The 26,562-nt window shown below is 38.3% G+C and overlaps 3 protein-coding genes across 3 annotated transcripts in view; all 3 read right to left on the bottom strand.

Annotated features, from left to right (window-relative positions):
* The window catches only part of LOC142337480 (RING finger and SPRY domain-containing protein 1-like), a 30,324-nt gene extending 13,094 nt beyond the window's left edge, over positions 1-17,230 (bottom strand). The window contains exons 1-5 of the mRNA XM_075386734.1: positions 16,945-17,230; positions 16,366-16,534; positions 12,672-12,874; positions 8,644-8,885; positions 8,000-8,137 (exon numbers count right to left, since the gene is read on the bottom strand). Of these exons, the coding sequence (XP_075242849.1) occupies positions 8,000-8,137; positions 8,644-8,885; positions 12,672-12,874; positions 16,366-16,534; positions 16,945-17,075 (883 nt within the window). The 5' untranslated portion in view covers positions 17,076-17,230. The remainder of the gene's footprint in view (positions 1-7,999; positions 8,138-8,643; positions 8,886-12,671; positions 12,875-16,365; positions 16,535-16,944) is intronic.
* Positions 1-26,562, bottom strand: part of LOC142337485 (peroxiredoxin-2-like) — a 538,029-nt gene that overhangs the window by 92,656 nt on the left and 418,811 nt on the right. The gene's annotated exons all lie outside the window — the stretch shown is intronic.
* The window catches only part of LOC142337483 (COP9 signalosome complex subunit 5-like), a 235,183-nt gene that overhangs the window by 38,471 nt on the left and 170,150 nt on the right, over positions 1-26,562 (bottom strand). The gene's annotated exons all lie outside the window — the stretch shown is intronic.

Here is a 26,562-nt window from a genome sequence, read left to right as displayed (position 1 = left end):
ATTCTTGTTATTCTCTCATTTTGAGAAATTAATTTTTTCTACTTAGTTAAAAACGCTTTTTATTCCTCTTGCGAAAACCCATAGCCCAATAGGTTATGGGCCCAGCAATTTTCTAAGTCTTAAAAATAATTTCTAAAACAAAACTAATTTGTTGTTGACAGTCATAATTCTTTTCTGCTTAGTACCTTTTCTTTTCACAACTGTTTTGCCTGCTCAAACTATGATGGATCAACAGACAGTGAAGCTGCTGACCTACACAGGAAAGGCACAGGACTTTCCAATCTGGAGCACAAGATTTTTGGCAATGATGCAGACGAAAGGACTCTACAAATCACTACTTGGGACAGAGGAGCAACCCAACGAGCCTGAACCACTAGCCAATGGGGCGAGCAATGATGAAAAGAAGAACCACAAGGTGCTGAAGGATGTATATGAGAAGGAACTTGCATCAAAGAGAAACGGAACAATGTGTGGTGCCATCTGGCACTGACTCTAGATGCAACAACCCTCATGCTGATGAGACATGACTGTGTGGGAGATGACGGCATCGGAGATGGAGCAAAGGCTTGGAAGCTTTTGCAAGAGAGATTTCAGAGTGTGGAGACGCCGACAGTGGTGACTTTGGTGGCACATATTTGGATAGTTTCTTCATCAGAGGACAGGAGTTGCTCACAAGGCTACAAGAAGCAGGGGAAGCAGTCTCAGAGACCCTCTTCAACGCCTTGGTCCTCAATGGTCTGCCAATGAGGTATGAAAGTTTTGTTATACAGGAAAGCTTTAACCCGGCAAGGAACTTCACAGAGTGGAGGAAAAGGCTGCAGAACTTCCATGAGAGCACAGCACAGAGGCACAAGGGACAAAGTGGTTCAGTGGCACTGGCAGTGAAGCATGACTTCAAGAAGGGACCCAAGAAAGGAAACTGCTTTGTGTGTGGGATCCCTGGACACTTAGCCAAGGACTGCAGGAGGAAGGAGACAGCACAATGCAGCAAGTGTTGTGACAGGGCATGCAAGAGACAAAGAGACGGAGGCAAACAGGAGTCAGTGGCAATGGGTCCAACATTGGCTTCACCAGACGAGGAATACTGGGCAGCTCTTACCCAGTGGAAGACAGCAGGCATGCTAGTGGACATTGGTTGTACAGATCACATAGTGACGAACATCGATGCATTCCTGGACTTTGTGCCCATTCAATCAGTGGTCAGAAATCCCAACGGAGAGGCTTTCAGAGTGGTGTGTGCCAGACTATTGTTCAAACCTCCTACCAGTCTCAAGATGCACGGAGTGGGGACATAGCTTCACTTTCGAGAAAGGAAACAGCTGCATGAAACTCCAGAAGGGAACTCGGGTAAAACTAACACAAAATAGTTTGTTTTACTTACCCTGCAGCGTTCTAGAATTCAAGATGAGTTCTAATAGCGTGAAACTTGACAATGCAAGGAAGTGGCACAGACGATTGGGTCATTTGAATCAAGCGGATGTGGTCAGGAATGCACCAGAGACAGTGGGGGAACTCGATGATGTATGCAATGTGTGTGCATTGGCCAAGATCACAAAGACTCCAGTACCAAGAGTGGCAGAGACCCCAGCAGAAAAGCTGGAGAGGGTGTTCACAGACGTGATGGGACCTTTCAGAGTAGAGTCACTGTCAGGGTTCCGGTTCTGCATTGTGTTTGCAGACCAGTACACGAAGTTTGTGTTTGCGGACTTGCTTAAGGCAATGAGTGAAGCACTGGCTAGCCTGAAGAAATTTGTTCTCAGTGTGGGGACGCCCAAGAAGCTGAGGCAAGACAATGCGAAGGAGTTTCTCTCAGAGCAGTTCAAGGCATACTGCTTAGATGCAGGCATTCTGCAGGAGAAGACCATACCATAGACGCCACAACAGAAAAGGTTAGCTGAGAGGTGCAACAGGACACTGCTGGAGATGGCAAGATGTTTGCTCATTGACTCAGGACTTCCCAAGATGATGTGGGGAGCAGCAATTCTTCACGCAACAAGGATCAGGAAATTGGTTGTGAGACGAGAAGAAAAATGACCAGCAGAGCTGATGCGAGGTATAAAACCTAATCTTTCAATTAGTAAACTATCTATTTTGTTTGCACAGTCTTCATGAGGAAGCGGGACAGATGTCAGCAAACTTGAACCCAAGGCACTGGAAGGAAAGTTTGTGGGTTACACTGAAGGAGGTAATGGATACCTGGTGTACGTACCCAACACACGCAAGGTTGTGGCAGTTCGATATGTGATCATCAAGGAGTCCGAAGTGGGCTCAATCCCTGACAACACAGAGACGCCCGACCTACTAGATGAGGGGTCACGGCAACTGGGGATCTGGCACTCAGATGATGGTCATCAAGACGATGGCAACAAAGAGGAGCAAGGCACATCTACTGCAATAAAGGAAGAGCGGCATGACGCAGAGAGCGTGAACACTCAAGAAACGACACTGAGACGAGATGCCTCAGATATTGAAGAAGCAGCACTGGATGAAGAATCTACTGCAACAAGAGGGAGTATCAGAGACTCTGAGTCACTGGAAGACAGTGAAACGGAGGACTACTCACTGACAGTTGGCTTCTTTGAAGAGGCACTGGAGCAAGCGGACAGGGCAGAGCCCAGACAAGGGACACGAGCAAGGAATGTTCCGCAGTTTTTTTGGAGAAGTCAGGACCCATCTTGCTGTGACTGAGGGTAACTATGTCGAACCTAAAACAGTCTACGAAGCCAAGCAAACTGACGAATGGGACCAGTGGTACCGGGCACTGAATGACGAGGTCAAGGCACTCCAAGACAACGAGACTTGGGACCTAGTGAGACCACCCACAGACAGGGACGTCATACCGGGCAAATGGGTCTACAAAGTGGGTCAAGTCGACAAATACAAAGCACGCTATGTGGCGAAAGGCTTCAAACAAGTGGAAGGACTGGACTACTTTGAGACTTTTGCGCCTACCTGTAAGCCAGAGACATTCAGGATTCTACTTCAGCAATCAACGAAGCAGGGCCATGTGATGCACCAATTTGATGTCAAGACTGCTGTCAAGATGGGGAGAAGTTAGCATGTTGACTAAATAAAGCAATTTATGGTTTGAAACAGGCTGCTAACAACTGGTACAAAGAGCTGGCAAACTTCCTACTGAGACAGGGGTTCACCAGAAGCAGGAACGATCACTGCTTGTTCGCAAGATCAGAGGCAGAGGATCACACGTTCATCTTGGTCTGGGTTGACGACATCATAGTAGCATCAAGAAGTATGATAGTGATCTCCGATGTCAAGAAGGCACTAGAGGCAACATTTCACATGGAAGACAGAGGGAGACTACACTGGTTTCTGTGTCTTAGAATCAGACAAGAAGAGGGCAAAGTCACAGTCGACCACGAACGTTACATAGAAACAATGCTGGAACGGTTTCAAATGGATCAATTTAAACCCTCAAGAACTCCAGCTGATTTGAATTTGAAACTTCAAACAGCACTGAACGGAGACGAAGAAGTGGACCAGAGGATCTACAGAAGCTTGGTTGGATCACTTCTTTATCTGGCCAAACAGACGAGGCCAGACATCATGTTCACAGTCAACATTCTGTCCAGGCACATGAACGCACCTACCAATCAACACTGGCTATGAGGAAAACTTCTGCGATATCTTCAAGGTTCAAAAGGTTTAAAACTTACTTACACAAAAGAGGCTAGTTATGATTTAGTGCGGGAAAGTGATGCATACTGGTCTGGAGATGTGAACGACAGAAAATCAACAACGGGCTATTACTTCAGGCTCAACGGACGTGGCGCATCACTCAGCTGAGGTGTCAAGAAGCAGGCCACAGTTGCTCTTTCTTCATCGGAAGCAGAATATCAGGGCATGGCAGCAGCAGTTCAGGAAGCACTCTACCTGAAACAACTTCTAGAGGATTTTGGCATCCAACAGAAACGTCCAATAGCAATTGGAGAGGACAACCAAAGTTCTATCAGACTTTGCCAAAACCCAGTCATGCACAAGAGGAGCAAGCACATCGAGACAAAGTTTCACTTCATTCGGGACAAGACGGAGGATGTCAAACCTCCATCTTGTCCCGACAAGACGGAGAATCTTCACAAATTCAATTCATTACGTTCCTACAGACAAAATGGCAGCGGACATCTTCACAAAGTCCTTACCCGTTCTGAAAGTGGAAACAATCAGAGCAGTTTTGATGGGAAGACTCTACGCAATCAGCTCAAGTCTGAGTGGGGTGTTAGAAATTTGATTCGAGTTGAAGACTTAAAATTAGTATTATTAGAAAGTTTAACTTACCAAATTAATCTGACAGAGGTAAATTGATTCAAGTCACCAATACTGATTTAAATGAATCTTCAAGAAATGGTGCTGTGAATCAATACTCGGTTCAAACTGATGATTCTAGATAACTATTATTAGAGTTAGATTAATTGATGTAAAATCTTCCCAGCATGTATTAAATAATTATGATATCTCCGGAAGTGTGAATGAATTCTTAGAAAAGTGCAAATGCATTCCATTTATGGTTCCCTTTGCGACTGATTTGCAGAAGCAAACCATATTGGGTAACCCTTGCGACCCCCCAAAATCAAATCACCATCCTGATCTAATAATCAGATCTCTCCTGTAAATCTCTAAATCCTACTTTAAAACATCATTCTTGTTATTCTCTTATTTTGAAAAATTAATTTTTTCTACTTAGTTAAAAACGCTTTTTATTCCGCTTGCGAAAACCCATAACCCAACACATACTTTCAATTCGATTTAATTTTAAAGAATCGTTTTAGATTCATTTCGAGAAAAGTAATTCAGAATTTTGGATCCCTTCTGCTTCGGCCCCAGTCTTTTTTAAGAACCTCAATTAAAACCGGCATATATACCAGAGTACTAAAGGACGTTGCTCGCATAAAGGACGTTGCTTCCAGCTTCAGAGGAGTGGAAGTTATCACGTTATCAATCGAGCATACCACAGAACAATCAAAAGAACTCCGGACAAGAATCGAAACTTCACATCAGAAATAACTTCAAAAATAAGACCATCAGATCTGAGAAAAACTCGAATCAATAGTGCTCAAATATAGTTGAACAGAAAAACAAAACCGGATAAAAACAAGATTTATTCTAGCCAAAACTATTGTCTTTGTAACGGCAACATAATGCTGAAAAATTGGAAACAAAATTACAGCAAACCGACCTTCAGCATCGCTTGAATCGAGGTCGGCAACATTTTTTAAAATAACAAGTAACGTAGTTCTGAAGTCAAGGAAAAACAGCAAGCTGAATTTATTTGAAAAGTTGACAAAAATCAAAAAGAATAAATCGCTAACTTTTTAACAATAAGCATCACTTGCGACATTATAAATACTATCTGGTAACACTGAAAACATAGCCAAAACGCCAGACACCATACAGACCCAGAAAAAACAGAGAAAAAAACGACACTTAAGTACTTGAGCTTCAAAATTCAAGATGTCCGGAATTAAATGACACGCAGTAAATTTCTGTATCTCAACTGTAGATTCTACGAAAAAATAACATAAAATTTGTCTTTTTTCTTTTGCATTTTTTAACTTCTTTCAAGAACATAAACTAACATTTTGAACTGAATAACATCTTCAAACTGAGTATAATCATCAGACTGACAATCTCTTACCAAATTGGAATTTATGTTGGGACGCTGAAAGTAGAAAACTAAAACTGAAACTACAACAAACAAGTTAGAGCAATTCAGGTTGAACATTTAGGTCACAAACAATTTCCTATACAGGAATTGAATACTTATTCTGAAAATAACTACCGATAAGGCAAGGTAAAAACTTTTTCAAATTATATTTAAATTCACAACAATATAGCTGACAGATTGCCAGAAAAAATGCTAAGATAGCCTCGCAGACCTCCAGTCCCAAAAGGACAATGAAAATTTTTCTTTGCCCTCAAATAAACTTCAATTAGAGAGACATACTTGACACATAGAGAAGTAAGCAGAAGTCATTTTGAAAGGTCATTTTGGGCAATTCAAATGAAATTGCGTGAACGAATGAACAAAAAGCAATTGTGACGTCATATGCTCGTAACCAAATTCTTGACGACAAAATAAAAAAACTAAGAGAACGCCAAAACGGTCCCACCCATTGCTCTGCGACTAATAAAAAAGGACCACACACTGGCTGGGTTAAGGTTCGAGCGCGCTGGGTTACGTGTGGAACAATTTTCAGGGGCTGGAGAATGCGTGAAGCGAGGGAGAGGGAGCTTGAAGTGACTAGGGGTTAAAGAAGTGTGGCAGTGGGGTTCAAACTCTGCGGACCGCGCTCTTCACACCATGAATTTGTGTCTCTGAAACATTTTCGGTGAGTCGCGTACTTAAGCCGAGAGTCAAATAACGATCAAATAAGACGAGAGGCTTTGAGAGAAATTAATGCCCTCTAGATGTCGACTGTGCATCCCGTTTTTGAAGACAAGAAATCAAAAGGGTCAGCCGAAAAGACCACAGGACTAATATAAATGTTATAAACTTTGTTTGAAAGCAATTAAACAGGTTTCCCAGCAAAAACCGCAAATTACAATTTTGCATTTCTTAGACCCAAAACTGTGTTTCCCTTTTATTTAAATTAAAAATCAGTCTACAGAGAAGCGCATGTATCAGAATTAAAAAGTTGTAAGCAAGTTAGCATAATTTAATTTCTATTGAAAAAATGTCGATTGCTTGACAAAACTTGCAGAACAAAATGCTCCATTTCGGGTCGCTAGGGTAACTAATATTAAAACATAGCTGGCAGATTGCCAGAAAATGGCCGCAATAGATTCGTAGATCGGCAGTCTAAAAAAACAGTAAAAAAGACAGACCAAAAAAATTCGTCTTTTCATTGGAGGCTGATCTGTTATATTTTGATAAAAAATCTGTATAAGTTATTGCTGCCTCTATTAGCTGATCTCAAATAACCTTCATTTAGAGTGACACACACCCATTTGACCTTATCTCTTTGAATTAAAGTAAATAAAAGTCAATTTCAAAGTGAGGAAGTCATTCTTGAGAGTGAGGTATAAGTCAAGTGTGACCCAAAACTTAATCACGCTCATGAACAAAAAACTCGCTCCACTAAGAGCGAAAAATGACGTCACACACGCAATTCAGTTGAAATTGCATGAACAAATGAACAAAAAGTGGCTGTGACGTCATATGGTCGTAACAAAAATCATGACGAAACAAAAAAACATAGCAGGACAAGTCCTGACGTACAATTCAAAGAATTTTCATTGACTGAAAAAAAAACTAGACCTAGAATGGACTATGAATTAATTGAGAAATTTTTTTTAAAAAAATCAGATAGAAAATACGAAAAAAACAGAAAATCAATGTCAAAATGCAGCATGTGAACACAAAAAACCACTAGCGAGAAATGAAAATTTAATTCAAACAAAAAACTAGGCCTAGAATGGCTGTGAATGGATTGGGAAAACTATTTAGAAAAAAATCCGATTCGAAAAATTGAAAAAAACTGAGTGAAATTGCCGCATGTGAACAAAAAACCACTACCGAGAAACCGATTTTTTGTTCAAACACCGTTTTCTCACTCTACTTTAAAATAAGAGCGAAAAAAATTCACGCCGCAAACCCACTCGCTTTTTCGCTCCACTTCCTGTTTCGGCGTGACGAAAATCACTACTCCAATTTGACTTCAAAAATCATGAAAATGTGTGAACAGATCTTAAAAAAAATAAGACAGCGCCCCAATACAATTCGAATTCTTTGAATTGTAAAAAACCAAGAGAAGGCCAATAATAGCCCCAGCTATCGCTGTGCGGCTATTAATCATAACCAATATTACATAGCAATTACTTGACACATTAAGAAGCTGGATTCTACCCCTAATTAAGAGTGCACATTGCTCTGAAAGAAAAAATTTAAGCTGGAGAGTTACATGTACTCCGTGAAATAATGAGACAAGCATTGGGACAATTTTCGACTTCAATTTTGCAAAGTTATCTAGTTTTATGTACGTACAAATGTTGTCGAGCAGCCACTGAGCACAGAATCCGACCTGCTGAGCCATGAAGTCATCTTTGGAGTGGTAGTAAAGACCTTCCAGCCTAGCCAGCAAATTAGACACTTGCAGCTTCTCAAATTGTGCTTTGTTCTTGGCTAAAATGCGACCCAGCTTATATCTAATTAATGACATTACTTCAGTATTTTAGACTAGTTTGAAAATAAGGAACTTAGTCTTCTAGCAGTTCGTTCAGAGTGCTCTATCATGTCTGGATTTTGCTATACTAGTTCCCGATTTCTCAAAACACCGTTTAATACACCTGGATTTTGCTATTTACGACTGGATTTTGTTAAAAAATACATCTGTATTTTGCAATACGACAACGTAATTTTGCTAAATTACGCTTTTTTTATATTCAATTTTATGCATGTTCCTCTGTTCAGGAAATATTTGGTGAAATCAAAATCCTTTTTACCAAGAATTAGCTGAGCTATAAAACCACAGAGTTATCTTTCAAGGCAACACTTGACACGGCTTAGAGACTATTAAGAATCTTGTAATGATATCATCAAACGAGATTAGGTTTAACGTCTCAATTGACGCTATGTTATATTGTCTCCGACTGGGAAAAACTCGTCTTCATTTTACAACTTAACGTTACCTGTTTTTGCAATTTTCTCAATAGCGACCAAAGCATGGAGAGTGGTTTCAAAGGCAACTTTGGGTTCCAGACACGATAGAAGAAAGTCGAGCACGTCGCGTGACAGAATTGCCTCCGCATTTGGTCCGGCAAGTTTGTCCGCTAGGCAGCCAAGAACTGTACACACATTACGCCATTTAGCACCCTGGGGTCCGTTTAATTTGCTCAGATGTTTGCTGCCCAAGTTGAGTTGCTTCACAAGCCTAAACAGTCATGAATTTTAGAGAGCTCCGTTTTATCAAGGCTTTTCTTGGTCAAGGCTTAAGTAACGTCTAATTCAAAGACAACGAATAATTAAAGCAAATGAACTCTAATCCTAATTTTTTTTATTATGTGCGAAGATTATCATAACAACTATTAGGTCAAACCTGTTAAAAAATCAGTTGGTACAAATAAGCGATCAGAAATCCTCCCAAGAAAACGTTACAAGAGGTGTACCCTAGGAATCAAAACTAGGGCCGCTCTCATTTCACCTGTTTCTAATGATTTGCCCGAAATGATGCAAAAACGAAAAACTACGGATATGCTGAAGATTTCAAAGCAACAAAAATTAATGAAACTTAACCCTAAGAATCTCATGTAAAACATTAAAAGAAGTATAGAAGCGAAAGACTGAAAGACGCAAGACCTCAGACAAGTCAAGTCTCAACAATACCCAGGATATTTAATTCAACAAAGATTTAGCTGGAGTGAAAACCGCCTCAGTAGGTCTGAAGAAGCAATGAGCGCCCATCGAACACGTCATCTATCAATTTCAAGGGATAACATTTAACAGGGATACTCAACTCCAATCGGAACTAACAAAATCGCTGACTTACACAAAAAATATCTCCACTGTGTCTTTACGTAGAAATGCGACATCTTTTATTACTGTTCTCACTAAATCGAGAGGTCTTTGACGCAGAGCATAATCATCACCGCAATATAGCTCCGCTTAGCTTACAGCTTGGCACCAATAAAACAGAGGTGAAGCAATTTCTAAAAATATCCCTTCTGAGCACGAAAAATATCTCAGCAGCTTCTGTGAAGAGTACAATCAGGCTACACAAGCTCTACGCCAGCTGCACAGTAATCAGACTGTGTCAATTTATCCCTTTCCCACTAAAAGGCAAATGGGTCCAGAAATTAATCATGCAGAAAAATTGCATATAGATCAGAAAATCTATTACAGATCCCGAAATCTATGAAAGGCTATGAACTTCGTTGGGCAGCAATTGAAATTAAGTGTATTCTAAGATCAACTTTTTCATTGTTTTGTGAACCTACCAATTCATTTCCTCCAAATTATTATTTCAAAAGCAAACTAAGTTATCATTTTCACATTCTCCATACAGGCAGGCAACAAAACCGATAAATTTTATAGATGTTGATAAATTATTGCAGAAGCGTAGTTCACACTTTGGAATACGAAAAAAACAGAGTTAAGAACACTGAGAAAAAATAGATGCATTTTTTGTGCAGAAAATTATCTCAAAATACAAAAACAGGATCGAAAAAAAACTAGAGAAAAACCACGTGCTTTAATCAATGGCTTTTTAACTACATATGAACTGCTTCTACAAACTGCCTAAAATAACTTTTAAAATCATGAGAACTGATTTCGTGACTCATGAAACTCGTGTCATTCAAAACAGTTCACGCGAATGGACAAATACTTCCTCATCGGCAGAAAAAATTATGTCTCACATACATACAACACGAACGCACACAAACAACACAGACATAACAAATTTTTGATGACGAAATCAGTAGAAAACTTGAAACAACGCAGACTCGCTCAAATCTCTCTCTCTCTCTCTCACACACACACACACACACACAAATACAGCAAATATTTAAAAAACAAATGAACCGAAAAGTTCCATTAATGAACAAAAAGGCGATTTCAAGCGATCGCGAGTACAACTCGTAAAAGAGTCTTAATGACAAAAATAGTTAACAGAAGAACGCCGGAAACAAATCGTAAAATTGAACTACAGAAATATCCATGAGGAAAAAGACATCAACGTACTACAGAAAATAATTTCAAACGCAGACGAACCTCAGCTAATTTTTCGAAATCAATTTTTGGTGGAGAGTGTAAATAACGACAGATGTTTGTTGGAGTTTAAGGGGTAGGCGAGGGGGAATGAAACTGGGGGCTGTAGACTTCTGTGTAGAGGTAAATTCAGTTTTTTTTTCAGAAACTGGATTATTGGGTGGCATGTATTGCGTTCTCAAGCTCGAATGTTAAGGAGTTAATTCAAAGCTTAAGTCGCGAAAAAGTGTTCAATAAAACTGTAGAAAACCAACTAATCGAATAGTAAAAAATCAACCAGATATCGCTGTTGAGGGCACATAAGACCTAGGATTAATGAGACTAACCGACAGGACAACAAAAATATCAAAATCCAAAAAAAAGAATAATTTTTAAAATCAAGTGTCAAGGCGATAAAAATTGTAGCTTGGCATGAAAAAACCTAGATAAACCTAAATATGCCTTATAAGAAAGCCAATAAGACCCCTCATTAATGAGATTAAGTGGCAGAACAAAAAAACTACAAAAGTCGGCAAAATCCGAAAAAAATTGAAAGCAGCCGTGTCAAAAGTAAATAAAACTCTGATTAAAAACTTCAGATTGATAAAGTGGGACTCATAAGAGAGCCACTTAGAGCTGTTCATGATAAAAAAATAAGTGACAGAAAAAAAACTACAAAAGATGGAAAAACCGAAAAACCGCTGTCAATGTCGTTAAATCCATCAATTTCAGCTTAAATCAGTAAATCCCTTTAAACATGCCTCAATAGAGCCATTGAGACAAATTATCGATGAGACTAAATAAAAAAGTCTTGAAAACCAGCAGTTTCCTTTTGTGGAGTTTAAACAAATGCGACACAAATGCTTTAATAGAGCACACGTGTCACATTTCAAAAGTATTCGCAGAGAAAATGAAGAGAAAACAGCGAAAACAGAAGTCAAATTGCTGCACGCGAACAAAATTTCGCTCTCAAAAACCGAAAACACTCACTTCACTTTAAACAGCACTATCGTAAACTGACTAACGTCGGACAAATTGCTCTCCAACGAATGGCGGGGCAATTTAACTCAAATTGTAAATCTAGACAACTTTTTCGGAGCAAAAAATTTAACTAAGGAGGGGTGTGAATCCCCAACTTCCGACCTGGTTATCAGTCCACTGTGATAGATAATACAATCGCTTTTGTTTTAATTTCTGAAAAAGAGCAATTTGTCACGCAAAATTCGGAAGTCCAGTGAGCAAAAATAACTAAATATGCAATTGAATGTTCTAGAAGCCAACGGCTAAGCAAACAATTTTCAGAAAAAAGACACACGTTTACAATAATTGCTTCAAACTTCGTTCAGAGCAATTAATAACAATTTACGAAAAAAGACAAGGTAACACAAGTAAGTAGCTATCAACTGAAGAACCTAAATAGATTTATCTACCCTCTTATTATTCCATTATTAGAAAGTCGATGAGACTTGTCAGTATTAAGCCTAAGCTACAGTCATCAAAAGAAAGAATAAGGACAAAACTCGAAAATTCACTTATATTTTATGAAACCAGATAGGATAAAAGTCAAAAACCATTAGCTGCCAATAGACGTCTGAAATCAGTTTGAAAAAGCTTCACGCTTCAAATTAATTGCGTTTTTGGTCCCTTTACTGCTCTAGCGGGACTAAAGCACTGCTCCAATTTGATTTCTCATTGATAAAAAAAGTCAAAACAGTTGCGGCTATTAATAAACAAATAACTTTCACGCATGAAAAAATTTGCATCTCTTGGCTCTTTGCACACATCATTGATATCTAAAGCGAAGGACTGTCAGGTTGGCTTATGATTAAATTTAAAAGTAAGAAGAATTCACGCCCAAATTAATAAGTTGAGTGAAAAGTTAAGTTGCCGGGTCAAAAGTTTTATTCATGCCCACTGGCCAACTGCAGAGCCGAAAAAATAGACCCCAAATATCTGTACACTTTGTGAGTACCTGTTGATGGTGACTTTAGTGGGCAAGGAACAGTCATCAATGACTATCATAATGACAGCAGATCCGACAGCCTCCTCAATGGGGACAGTGTCCACCAGAGCCATAACTACTGCAATCCACCCGTTTTCCACCTCTGCAACATCATGCAGCCTCAACATACACAGGGGAGGCTCTCTCGTTGGGATCTCATGCAAATTGTTCACCTGGAACAACCATACTCATATACGCACATTAGATAAGCAGTTCCTTTTAATCACATTTTGCTCAATAAAAGATATAATAAAAAAATTGTGGCACTTAAGTTTGTTGCGCGTTTGCTATAATGGATAAAATAATTTAGCGTCCATTGCTAAGAAATAGGTCGCATATTACCGGAATTTGATTGACCCAATTTTGAACGTTAGACTTCCTGCTCTGGAGCAAGTTCTTTTGGAAGGTTGACTTCCAAAGAACGCCAAAGATTGACTTCCAAAGGACTCTAGATAAATTTGAAGTTTAGAGCACTCTGAAGCCAAAGATACGCAAACTACACCAAGTATATCAGCATCAAAAAAACATTACCGGTAGATTGCCGAAAAATAGCCTCCATTGATTCCCATAACCACAATTGGGATTGAATGAACAAAAATGGAAAAAACTGATTGATGCAAGAAAACTTTTTGAATTGCAAGCTATTTTGTTTTCATTTTGTTACCTGATACAGGGGTTGGTATCAATACCAACAAGAAGACAGATATGGTATCTATGACTTATAAAAACAAACCTCAAGCAGCAGCCATCTAAAATTGGGCTTTATTGGTTTATCCCGTTCTATTTTTACTTGAGTGTTTTGATACTGATTGTTCATTTTAGATAGCTTTACTATAGCGTAATTGTTATGATAACCTTTTTAAATAGTCTCCAATTGCACACGGGAGACTATTTAATTTTGTTTCAGCTCTGCTCTGAATTTACTGCTTGAAGCGAAAATTTGTAAAGCGAAACCAATTTTTATTAACGAAATAGCGACATATCGCGAAGAATCCCGGAAACAACTCGAACGAGAAAAATGAGCACCCTAACTGACATAATGATTACCTCACTTAATAACACCAATCACTTTGAAAAAATTACATGAAAATGAACAGTGAGAAAAGTATCTGACCAGAAAAGATGATAAAGTATCTGATTAAAAATTCGTCATAAAGGGGAATTCCAAAACAACTATTGGCAATAGACCACGCGACGCTTATTTTGCAATTATTGATCGACTACATGTTGACGACAATGTTGACGACAAAATTTCAAGCAAGTAAAATGGATTTAAGAGGAAATGAAGAACAAAATCAAAAAATCTCTTCAAATAATCAACAAAATTTATCGACAAATAATAGATAAATTGTCAATTTTCATTAAAAAGTGCCCTGTCTAGATTCCAGTGACTTCCAGCAACACCTCTAGAAAAACTCTGAATTAAATCTTGAACATACCCGGCAGATTGCCGAAAAATAGCCGCCGTTGATTCCAATAAGCATGATTGAGATTGAAAGAATAGAAGATATTGGAAAAAAAAAAGATTTTTAAGTCTGATTTATTTTGATGGCATTTCGTAGTTGGACATACTTCTGTTTCTCAGAGAGAGGCTACAGGGGCTACTATCAATACCAATAAGCATTAGAGATGGTAACTAAGACTTATAGAAACGACGTTCAAATAGCGGGCATATAAAATTGGACTTTATGGGTTTATCCCGATTCTATTTCTGACTTCAATTTTTTATACTGATTTTGTTCATTTTGAATTCCTTTGCTGAGCAAATGATGTTCAAAATCACTTTTAGCAGAATGAGAGAACAGAGAAACTAGCCTAGAGAATTCAAAAAGATTTCACGCAAAATGTTGAAAAAACGGCAAAATGAGGTTAAGCGAAACATTTTTTTTTGTTCGACAAAGTAAAAAAACATAGCAGGACAAGTCCTGACGTACAATTCAAAGAATTTTCATTGACTAAACAAAAAACTAGACCTAGAAAGGACTATGAATGGATTGGGAAAACCATTTAAAAAATGCGATCCATAAAATCGAAAAAAAAAACCAGAAAAAATCAAAGCGAAATTGCCGCATGTGAACAAAAAACCACAAGCGAATTTTTGTTCAAACACCGTTTTCTCACTCTACTTTAAATTTAGAGCGAAAATATTTCACGCCGCAAAACCACTCGCTTTTTCTCTCCACTTCCTGTTTCGGCGTGACCAAAATCACTACTCCAATTTGACTTCAAAAATCATGAAAATGTGTGAACAGATCTTAAAAAAAAGACAGCGCCCCAATACAATTCAAATTCTTTGAATTGTAAAAATAGAAGCCTTATAATAGCCAGCTGAGAAGATGAGGGCGGCTATTAATCAGTAAAGAGTAGCGAAAGCAAAATCAGAAGAAGTTAGCAAAATAAGCAGAAAAAGACGAATATCCGGAAAAATCTGCATGAAAAATACTCAATTATCTTTTACCAAAACAACCCAAAACTAAAACCAAAATAATTAAAAGGCAGCGAAAATAACTAATTTGAACTATAGACATTCCCAAATGCTATAAAAACTTGAACAAAAAGCATTAAATAACTAACTTATAAAAAATGGAATCTTTTAATATTATGCGAGCAGATAGAGCCAAAAGAGTTCATTGGAGCAAATTGAGTATAAAAAAGCTCGCAAAACCACAGATATAAAAAAAACAAAATTGCACAAATTACAAAATAATTAAAAATTTCTCAGTTTATTGTCATTCTTTTTCAACAAAAAACGTTTTACACCAATAAAAGAGTAATCAACTTATATCTCTAAGAATCTTTAAGTATATAGCGTTTGTTCAAAACCCAACACAGATCAGTAAAACAAAACAAAGCGAAAAGTCGCTAAGAATTCGGCTAACATTCAGCAAAATAGCTGAAAAACCTGCAAATTGGAAGAAAAACTACTTACCAGAAACCTTCAAACAACTATCACAACAACTTAAAAATATAACTAACAACAAAAGTTCAAAAAAAGCCGCACGTGATCAAAAAATAGTTCGCGTACAGAAAATTTTTCAAATCTTAATTTCTCGATCTCTCGAAAACAGCGGTATACAAAAAAACTCTTTTCGCTCCACTCTTTAATTTTGCTTAGGACCCAAACTACTCCAAAATTTTTCACGCCTTCCATCTCTTTCTTTATAATTCACTGCAATAAAAGTGATTTAAAAAGGACTTCTCCAATACTCCTCTTCGAGTCGTAAAAATATGAGCGCTACAATAGCGTGCTGAGAAGGTGAAGGCAAATATTAACTTTAAAAAATAGGAGAGCAATAATAGCCTGCTGAGAAGATGAGTCGGTTATTAAAAATGACCAACTAAGGACGATTTGCTCTCCAACAACTGATGAGCGCTCGACTCTACTGTACGCGGCTTCCAGTTAAGTTCAACTGCTTGAAATTGTTAATGAGAGTAATTTAGATCACGCAAAAATCAAGCGCCACGCAAATTCAAAACGGTCAAGCAGTCGAGCTTTCAAAAATTTACATAAAGACACGATCGCAATAGCTGTTACAACCTTCGTTCGAGAGCAATTGAAGATATCAACGCATAATAGCACATTACGGCACCCTTGTTATTATCACGAAATAAAAATACAATTAATTGTTGTTCCAAATGTAGAGTAGCAAAAATGAAAACCTACTCCTTTGAGAGTGTGCTTGACGTGCAAGTCGATTCGAAGTGACTCTCTGATGGTACCAACTGACATCCTGTCCAGGTGGGGAGGCAGTGGACATCTGGCCATGCTCAGAATCCAAGCTGCTTCCTCATCCGGGTCTGTCGGAGGCACGTCACCAGAACCCAAGACATTGCTGAAATAATACAACTAACTAGGTGACCTTAGTGACCTATTCCGGAGCTAAGGCCTTCATTGCCTTCGTGTAAGTAGCATTAACTTTAAGCATACGTGTAAGGAGCATACAAGTAAGGAGCATTAACTTTAAAAAAATAGGAGAGCAATAATAGCCTGCTGAGAAGCTGAATCCGTTATTACAGCAATATTCGTGTGAGGAGCATATTAGGCTTCAAAATAAAATCAAACTTTGAGGAAGTCTCAGCAAGCCGCTATTGTTAACAGAGTTCAGAATTTCTCAGCATATCAATTTAACAATTCGGGCAACATTGCTACTTCGATAAACTCATACAAAAAAATTTCTCGCGAAAAAATAAGGTAACAAAATCAAATTAGATCGAGCGTTCGATGGCCATTTTTTAAGCATACCTTGATTGAAAGTCACGCCCATTAAGAGCGGTAGCCAAGGAAGACCTCTGAGGTCTAGAAGCACTTCGATTTCTCTCACTGCTTCCCTCTCTCCCATCTGTCGAAGCATCTTTGAAACACACAGAGCCCATGATCGACTATCGTCCTCTCTCGATGATGAAGTGTTACAGTCTTCACTAAACTAATTCGTCAATCATCTGTTGTTGAAAGCTCCTTTTGAAAATGTCATCTCATGCTCATTACTGATTCATGCAACCGTGCATATATATCATTATAAACCTGGAAAATTTACCAATATCAATACCGCAGCGACATCAAAACACCCTGTACTAACATATTGCATATTGAGTAAGGACGTGAGTCACCGTTGAGCCATACTTGAAAACCAAATCGAAGCACCGCTGCACAAGCCAGCATTGAGTAAATAGATCTAATACACCTTAAAACTAGTCTGACTTTATGCAAATAATTATTAGAGCGCTGATACCGTCAACCGTCTAAAGTCTCTATAAACTATAAATAGTGTCTCTTTCATCAACTATTATCTATCTCACCCGTAACTCAAAACTGAAACATATGAACTCTGTCCAACCTTTCCGGTTTAATAAATCTTATTTCCTAAGAGCGCTCTCAGTTAAAAAGTTTCAAAACCATGACAATTGATGCACTAATATAGCAACTGAATCATAGACACCAGTAGATGCCTTTAATTGTCAAACAGATGTCAAATAATTGATCTAATTCAATCAACATCTGGACAGCGCGCGTTTTACAACCATTCATCCATAGACGTTCGGATATCGTTCATTGGAACAGTAAACTGATTTCGACAAGCACTCATACACAATTCAGTATAAATAGACGCATCAATTAAATATACATGAATGCATTCCCCACTGAACGATGTTTCTAACTTGCGCCCAACTAAGAGCATAATCGACTAACATCGGACGTACTGCCCCCTCAAACAACAGTTGGGGGGTCTCGATTCTATTAAAACTCGATTCACTAGAGGGAGGGGGAGCAAAGAGGAGGAAGTGACTGTAGACTGTTTTCACCAGGAAGCAATACCTCCACTTAGCGGCTTCAAATGATGTCATAAGAGCTTTCTACAGACCACTACTGATTTAAATTGAAAAAAAATCTGTTGGGGCACTTTTTAATTGAACTTTTGCATTAAGCCAAATTGTATTTAGTTGCTTGATCTATTGAATCGAAAAAATCAAAACAAACAAAGGGTTCGATTAAAAAGACAAAGAGATAGAAAGTTCTAAAGAAATTATAATACTTCAATATTTTTGAATGTACAGAAATATGAAGCCAAACACAAACCCATTACCATCAAATAAAATGCTCGCGAACGGAAGGCGAGGAACCAGCTTTGATTGTAGCTAGACTCATCTTAGGGACACCCGAGCTTAAAAAATCGAGACAAAGATAACGAAGTAGCTAGACAGCATGAATGGAAGTGACACACATTATAAGTCTTAGTTGTATTGCAATGTGGTTTCACGATATCAGAAGTACCAAGAATAAATTGTTTACACGCACTAATTCAGAGGAAAGCAAGTGATCAAGTCCCCAAGTATCACAACATTTTTGAAAATGTGAATTATCTGTTAGCCCGTCTTCTCGCGAAAAAATAAGGTAACAAAATCAAATTAGATCGAGCGTTCGATGGCCATTTTTTAAGCATACCTTGATTGAAAGTCACGCCCATTAAGAGCGGTAGCCAAGGAAGACCTCTGAGGTCTAGAAGCACTTCGATTTCTCTCACTGCTTCCCTCTCTCCCATCTGTCGAAGCATCTTTGAAACACACAGAGCCCATGATCGACTATCGTCCTCTCTCGATGATGAAGTGTTACAGTCTTCACTAAACTAATTCGTCAATCATCTGTTGTTGAAAGCTCCTTTTGAAAATGTCATCTCATGCTCATTAGCACTCATACACAATTCAGTATAAATAGACGCATCAATTAAATATACATGAATGCATTCCCCACTGAACGATGTTTCTAACTTGCGCCCAACTAAGAGCATAATCGACTAACATCGGACGTACTGCCCCCTCAAACAACAGTTGGGGGGTCTCGATTCTATTAAAACTCGATTCACTAGAGGGAGGGGGAGCAAAGAGGAGGAAGTGACTGTAGACTGTTTTCACCAGGAAGCAATACCTCCACTTAGCGGCTTCAAATGATGTCATAAGAGCTTTCTACAGACCACTACTGATTTAAATTGAAAAAAAATCTGTTGGGGCACTTTTTAATTGAACTTTTGCATTAAGCCAAATTGTATTTAGTTGCTTGATCTATTGAATCGAAAAAATCAAAACAAACAAAGGGTTCGATTAAAAAGACAAAGAGATAGAAAGTTCTAAAGAAATTATAATACTTCAATATTTTTGAATGTACAGAAATATGAAGCCAAACACAAACCCATTACCATCAAATAAAATGCTCGCGAACGGAAGGCGAGGAACCAGCTTTGATTGTAGCTAGACTCATCTTAGGGACACCCGAGCTTAAAAATCGAGACAAAGATAACGAAGTAGCTAGACAGCATGAATGGAAGTGACACACATTATAAGTCTTAGTTGTATTGCAATGTGGTTTCACGATATCAGAAGTACCAAGAATAAATTGTTTACACGCACTAATTCAGAGGAAAGCAAGTGATCAAGTCCCCAAGTATCACAACATTTTTGAAAATGTGAATTATCTGTTAGCCCGTCTTTATTTTATTGTTCCGTCAACATTCGAACTTTTTCAGGGCATTCAGGACTGAATGTTAAAGCTCACTGGGCCTAGAAATGACTTCTACACATTTTTCCAAAAATTTCAGATAGTTCTTGAGACACATCTCAATCGACTACACGATAACAATTTTGGCAGCACTCGCACATTTTCAAATGATGTCATAAAAGCTTACTACAGACCGCTAATGTTTTAAATTAAAAAAAAACTGTTGGGTCACTCTTCAAGTAAATTTTTGTAGTAAACTGGCACATATTCTATTTACCTGATGAAAAACGTGAATGAGACCGCAATACAAACAACTCAAAAATCAAGAAGTCAAGCGTGATCAATTCAATCGAAAAAAAATCAAATACATCAAATAATTATTCGGATTAAAAAGACGAGACATGACAAGATCTCTGGTGAAAAGTTCTAAAGCAATTTCGTTACTTCAATATTTTTTCAATTTACAGAAAAATAAATACAAACAACACAAACCGATTACCATCGAACGAATTGCTCGCGAGCGGAATGCGAGGAACCTACTTTGGTTGTCGCTAGACTAAGCTGAGAGATGCCCGCCGCACTGAGTAAGCAAGGGTTGGTCAGGGCAGATGAGGCTGAGGTGGTGTAAAAACATACAACTCAAATTGCCCTTCGTACCAAGAAATTCTGCTTTCTCAGCAGCTTCGTTGATCCGGAGACTTAGAATCTACAAAGGCTCAAAGAGTGTACTACAGACTTAATGACCTCGGACTTGTCCAGTTTACCCCCTTCTCAGTACGAAAAGTCAAATCCCTCAAACGAGCGAAAGAATATTCTAGAACGATTTATCAAAACGGTCAAGCAACACTTTTCCATAAAAACGACATAAGACACAACAACTGCTTCAAACTTCGTCTATTTAGTTTCGGTGTTTCCGAGGCTTAAAAACAAGGATGCAGAAACTCAAAGTGGAAAACAGGAGAAACAGAGAATGAATAGTAGAGATTGCTGGTTGAGACAAATTAATATAGAATTCGTGAAATATTGCATCCTCATTTCATATGAGCATCAAAACCGTTGTATCTATCTTTCTGTAATTCCGACGATCCCTCTTACTTCTTCAGAAATAGTTTCACAGAAACTAAAAACAACTGCTTATCATCAATAATAAGGTTTAGACAGAATTGGTACAATCCAAATGTTACATAGTTGAAGGTAGAGCGCCATTTAAAAAATGATAATCTAAAAGTTGCCTACATAAATTACAAACGCATGCCCAGTTGGAGCATTTAAGAGCTAACTGAAAAAAAGTCTTAAAGATAACTAAGTACCTAGACGGAAAGAACGAAAGTGACACACATTATAAGTCTTAGTTGTATTGCAATGTGGTTTCGCAATATCAGACGTGCCAAGAATAAATTGTTTACCAACACTAATTAAGAGGAAAACAAGTGATCAAGTATCCAAGTGTCACAAATTTTTTTAAAAAAATTGTGAATTATCCGTTAGCCCTTCTTTATTTTATTTTTCCGCCAACATTCACGTTTTTCAGGGCATTCAGTACTAAATGTCAAAGCTCACTGAGCCTACAATTGACATCTATACATTCTTAAAATTTTCAGATAGTTTTTGAGACACATCTCACTGGACTACACGATAAGAATTTTGGCAGCACTCGCACATTTTCGGGCATTCTCAAAGACGGCCTAAAACTTTGCACATTTTAATAGTACCCTCATCTACTGAAACGCCTTCTTTTGATTCTCCATTAATTACAACTCCAAAATTTGAATAAATTAGGGCGCTATATTTTGTACTAATTGAAAGTTAATAACATAACCGACTAACGTCGGGCGAATTGCTCTCAAACGACCGGCGAGCGGTTGGCTTCGTCAACAGCTAGCCACGATTTAGTGACCTCAGGGCACTACCTCTTTATCCCGTTTCTGAAGACGAAAGTCAAATGGGCCAGACGAAAAATCGGCCAAGCAAAAAATTTCATAAGACAAACAGGATTAATATATTTGCTACAATTTGATTTTGAGAGCAATTAACAATTCCTAAAAAGTGCCTGTTAGATGATAAAAAAATATTTCAACTATAACTCATTGATAATGAGCATCAGAAATGATCACATTACGCTACATTAACAGCAGCTGAAGAGCGGCATCAACAAAGAGAGAGAGAGAGAGAGTTGAAACGTGAACGAGAAAGAGAAGGAAAGGAACCCTAACAGAAAGATAGAAAGAGACAGGAATATCTTCCATGATTGGATTCGACACCGCAACTTCTAGTTTTTTAAACTTGTTAATAAATCATATAGAAAATAACCGAAAAACGCAAAATTAAAAAAAAACTTTTCAACTTTGCAATAAAAAAAAATTCAAAACCATTTTTTGTATCGAAAGTTCTGTCAAGTAAAGCATCTGCGAGACTCGAAAAAAATTTAATGGTCGATAAACTCATAAAAGGACAAAAAACATTGAAAAATTTTGGAAAAATTTGGCAAATTTTGACAAAATCTTGCTAAAATTCAAGACATTAATATCTTAAGAACCAATTCATTGTCTCAAGAGACTATCCGGTATCCCTGTTTCAAGCCTGAAATAGTTTCACAGGCTCAAAGATCCAACATAAAAATTTTCAAAAAATTTGAAAAGTTTAATTTTTATCCAAAAATTACTAAAACTGGAGTCATAAAAAAATGTTGATCACCATCCCATTAACTCAAAAAACTATGCAACAGCTTGTTATCAAACCTTGGAGGAGGTCCCAGGGCCTCTGTTGCCGGAAAATATTCAAAGTATTTTAAAAAAATTGGTAAAATTAGCGATACTTAAATCTGGAAGAACATTCCACTACATCTTTAAACTATGCATTAATATATTATCAAACCCTAGAGGAAGTTCGGTGGCCCTTGAGGCTAGAGAAACCTAAAAAATGACAATATTTAAAAAACTTAAAAATTGCAAGTTTTACAAAAAAAAAATGCTAAAACTTGTAATATTAAAAAGTTGGGAAATTATTCCATGACAAACAATAAATTTCCAGTAACTTAATATCAAAACCTAACGGAGGTTTTCTGACCCTTGAGGCTCAAAAAATCTGAATAATGACAATGTCAAAAAATTGGAAAATGGCGAAAAATATCAAAAATATGCTTAATATTCGTGATGTTAAAATCTTGCAAGACATTCCATTTAATGTAGAAATTCTTCAATGACCTATTTTCAAACCCTGGAGGAGGTTCCTTGGCTCTTGAGGCTAAAAAATTCAAAAAAAAAAAACTAGAAAAAATTTCAAAAACCTGAAAAGCAAGTTTTATCAAAAAATTGCTAAAATTTGTGACAGTAAAAAGTTGAAAAACTATTCCATGGCCATTAAAAAATTGTCAATAAATTATTATCGAACCCCTTAGGATGTTTCCTGGCCCCTGGGTCTGGAAAGACCTGAATAAGGAAAATAATGTCAAAAAATGAAAAAATTGCACGTTTTGTCAAAAAATTGCTAAAGTTCGTGATGCTAAAAAATTGAAACCATTCCATTACAACTAGAAACAATGCATTAACCTATCGTCAAACCCTAGAGGAGGTTCTTTGACACCTAGGACTGATAAAATTCAAAAAATGTCAAAAATTTTCAAAAAGCTTGAAAAATTGCAAAATAGTAAAAATTTGCGTTTTTAGCAAGCGGTTGTTCGTCAGTAGCTAGCCACAGGGGGAGGGGGGTCTCCGGGGGTTGATTGGGGGGCATCACTGGGGTGGGGGGCATTAGCGCGGTGGGGGGGTGGTGGGGCAATAGTGGGTGTCTTCAACCTCTAAGAACCGCCCTTCACACCCACACCATAAGTGTAAGTATAAGTCTCCAAAACAGTTTGAGCTGAAACAGAGCTGAAAGGCTCTAAGAGCACTTAATACCCGCTGGGCGCTACCTGTTTATCCCGTTTTTGAGGACGAAAAGTCAAAAGCGTCAGACGAAAAATCGGTCAAGCGAAAAATCGCATAAAAAAAAGACCGACAGGACTGTAATTGCTACAAAATTCGTTTGAGATCAATTAAACATAAGTCCTTCAGATCTCACCAGTGCACTGTGTTTCGAGCCTGCTATAAAAGCATAATTTTGAAGTGATAAGGAGGAACTCCGGAGGGTTTCGAGTCTAGAGTGGTGCAATTGTTGTTTTTGCGGTTTTCCGTTTTTAAAATTTCTTTAATATTTATCTGGAATGCAAGCTAAGGATTTCGGATGAAAAATGTCAAAATTTCAACTCATAGTTGGTTTCCTACATTTTGAATTAGTTTTTTAATTCGGTCTGTTTGCCGTTCGGGATCATCGCAAGATTTTGTGAGATTCCAAACTTTTGTTTAACCGTTTCTATCTTTTGTTTAGGATCTAAAGGTATTGAGCTGATTTCTAACAAATGAAAAACGCACATTCTATTGGTTTAAGGGTCCACAAAGCTTGTTAGAAACATCTTTTTGTCGATTTCCGCAACAAACGAAAGAATCTGAAATGATTAAAAATAGCAACGAGACAGAGGCGATTGCTACATCTTTCCATTTGCGTAATTTGCGTCAAGCTTTTTTGTCTGTTGGTTTATTTGCTTAGAAAGCAAAACTGTTTCTTCCTTTAGTTTCTCTTGCCACAAAAAAATGGAGGAGTAACGAGACACGAGTAAAAAATATTGCACAGTTTTATCTTTAAATCAATATAATTCCTAAAATATTGGTTTCATTTCTGAGTTTTCTCTTTCTCAATTTGATAAAATTTTATTAATTAATGGAAATCTATTTATAGAATTTTCGGTAGCTATTATAGCGGAAGCCCTTAATTTAAAATTTTATCAAATTTTGGGTCTTTCCTTATTGAAGTCTTGTCTCCTGTTTGTCTTCGAAGAACGTAAAACGTAAAACACTGCGGCTAATCAGCTCAACTTTGCATCCAAAAAAATTCGGCCATTTTTTCCTCAATCTGGATAATTGAAGCAGAACTTATTTATCGCATGTTTTATTGAAAGCAAAGATTTCTCTCTGTAGCTGTAAATCTATTAAAACAGTCTACCGTTTTGGAATTTCAATTTCAAATATCAAGCAACATTGAACTGTAACGTACAAAGGAACAACGTATAAGCATTGTAACGTTCATAGCAACAAGTGAGAGTTTAGACGGCAAGGTTTTTTTGATGCTCTTTTACTGGTTTTTTGTCTGATGTCATTGACGTCAGAATCAGTTCATAATCGATCAACAATCGTCTAGAGAACCTAAAAATATTAAGCCTAAAACCGCCTTATTCGATACATATCATGGTATTATTTACTTAAAATTAGGTTATACGAACTTTTCCGGAACTTTTTGTGTATATTAGACGCAATTCTATACGTAATTTAAATACTCGATTCTGATTGGTTAATATTCTCGCTTAGATTTATTTAGTTACTAACATCCTCCGGCCCAGAAGAAGATGCTGGGAGAATTGGTACTAATTTTACAAGCGGGCGAACGAACGATCCGGAGGACGTGCGCAATACGGCGGAGCGTGCGACGCTGTCGGAACCGTAACGAAGTTCAGTGATCCGAGCAGTGGGGTAGTAACCCCTTGGGTTGGTCTCTTCAACTACCCAAACCAAATCACCGGTCTTAAGGTGATGCTCGGCAGGCGTCTGCCACTTGGAACGTCGGTTCAGCGCCGGTACGTATTCTTTGATCCAACGAGACCAAATAGCGTTAGCGTAAGACTGCGCGCGGGCGTAACGTTTACAGTGATCAAACTCATCTACGCCAATGATGGACGGGAGACTACGTGCTTGGTTACCGAGGAGAAAGTGATTAGGTGTTAATGCGCCTAAGTTGGACGGGTCGGCGCTTACGGGCGTTAACGGACGTGAATTAAGTGCATGTTCGACCAGACAAAAACTGGTACTTAAAACCTCATCTGTGAGGCGACGTGTTCCAAGGATTGTGTAAAGTACGCGCTTGAAACTACGTACTAGCCTCTCCCAGATGCCACCCTGGTGTGGCGCACTGGGCGGGTTGAGCCTCCACTTGATGCATTTGTGGGCAAGTTCCACAGCGATGTTGATGGTGTTCCACTTTTCGATGTTCTCGCGTAGTTCTTTTTCCGCGCCAACAAAGTTAGTGCCATTGTCTGACCAAATAATGGCTGGTGTACCCCGACGGGAGACGAACCGCTCCACTCCCATTACACACGAACTGGCGTCCATGGAAGGAACGATTTCGACATGAACGGCACGAGTAGTTAAGCATGTGAAGAGGAAACCCCACCTCTTCTCGGTAGTCCTACGTACAGTAACGTAGAACGGGCCGAAGTAGTCGACCCCGGTGTTCGTGAAGGGAGGAGACTGGTATGCAAGTCTTTCTACTGGGAGGTCAGCCATGATGGGTTGAATAGTAGCAGCACGGAACATCCTGCACGTAAGGCAGTTAGATTTAATGGAACGTAGTGAGGAACGTAATTTAAGGATAGTATAACGTTCTTGTACTTTTGCCCGCAGGTAATCAATACCTTGATGATGGTGTTTGACGTGCGTGTGCCTGAGGAACAACTTTACAAATGCATGGCGTGCGTCCAGAACGATAGGATGTTTTACATCAAAGTCAACTTCGACCAACCGCTTGATGCGGCCTGCCGATCGGATTAGACGATTTGGCCCAATAAAGGGAGAAAACGGGGCAATACCGCTACTCCGTTTAACGGGTTTGTTTTCGAGAAGATCTTTTCTCTCTGCATTGAATGACTCCCCTTGCACAAGATACTGGAGATGACGCTCGGCTTCGTCAAGCTCCGTGGGGTCTAGGATGCTACCATCGGCAATACGGTAACATTGGTGAGAAGGTAACATGCGGAGTGCGTACGCTGTTATCCGTAGCAACTTCTGA

Source organism: Convolutriloba macropyga, chromosome 4 (assembly GCF_964194025.1).
Source record: "Convolutriloba macropyga chromosome 4, txConMacr16.3, whole genome shotgun sequence".
In the NCBI taxonomy this organism is placed as follows: domain Eukaryota; kingdom Metazoa; phylum Xenacoelomorpha; order Acoela; family Convolutidae; genus Convolutriloba; species Convolutriloba macropyga.
The sequence above is the reverse complement of the archived record's forward strand: the minus strand, read 5'-3'. Positions and strand labels throughout refer to the sequence as shown.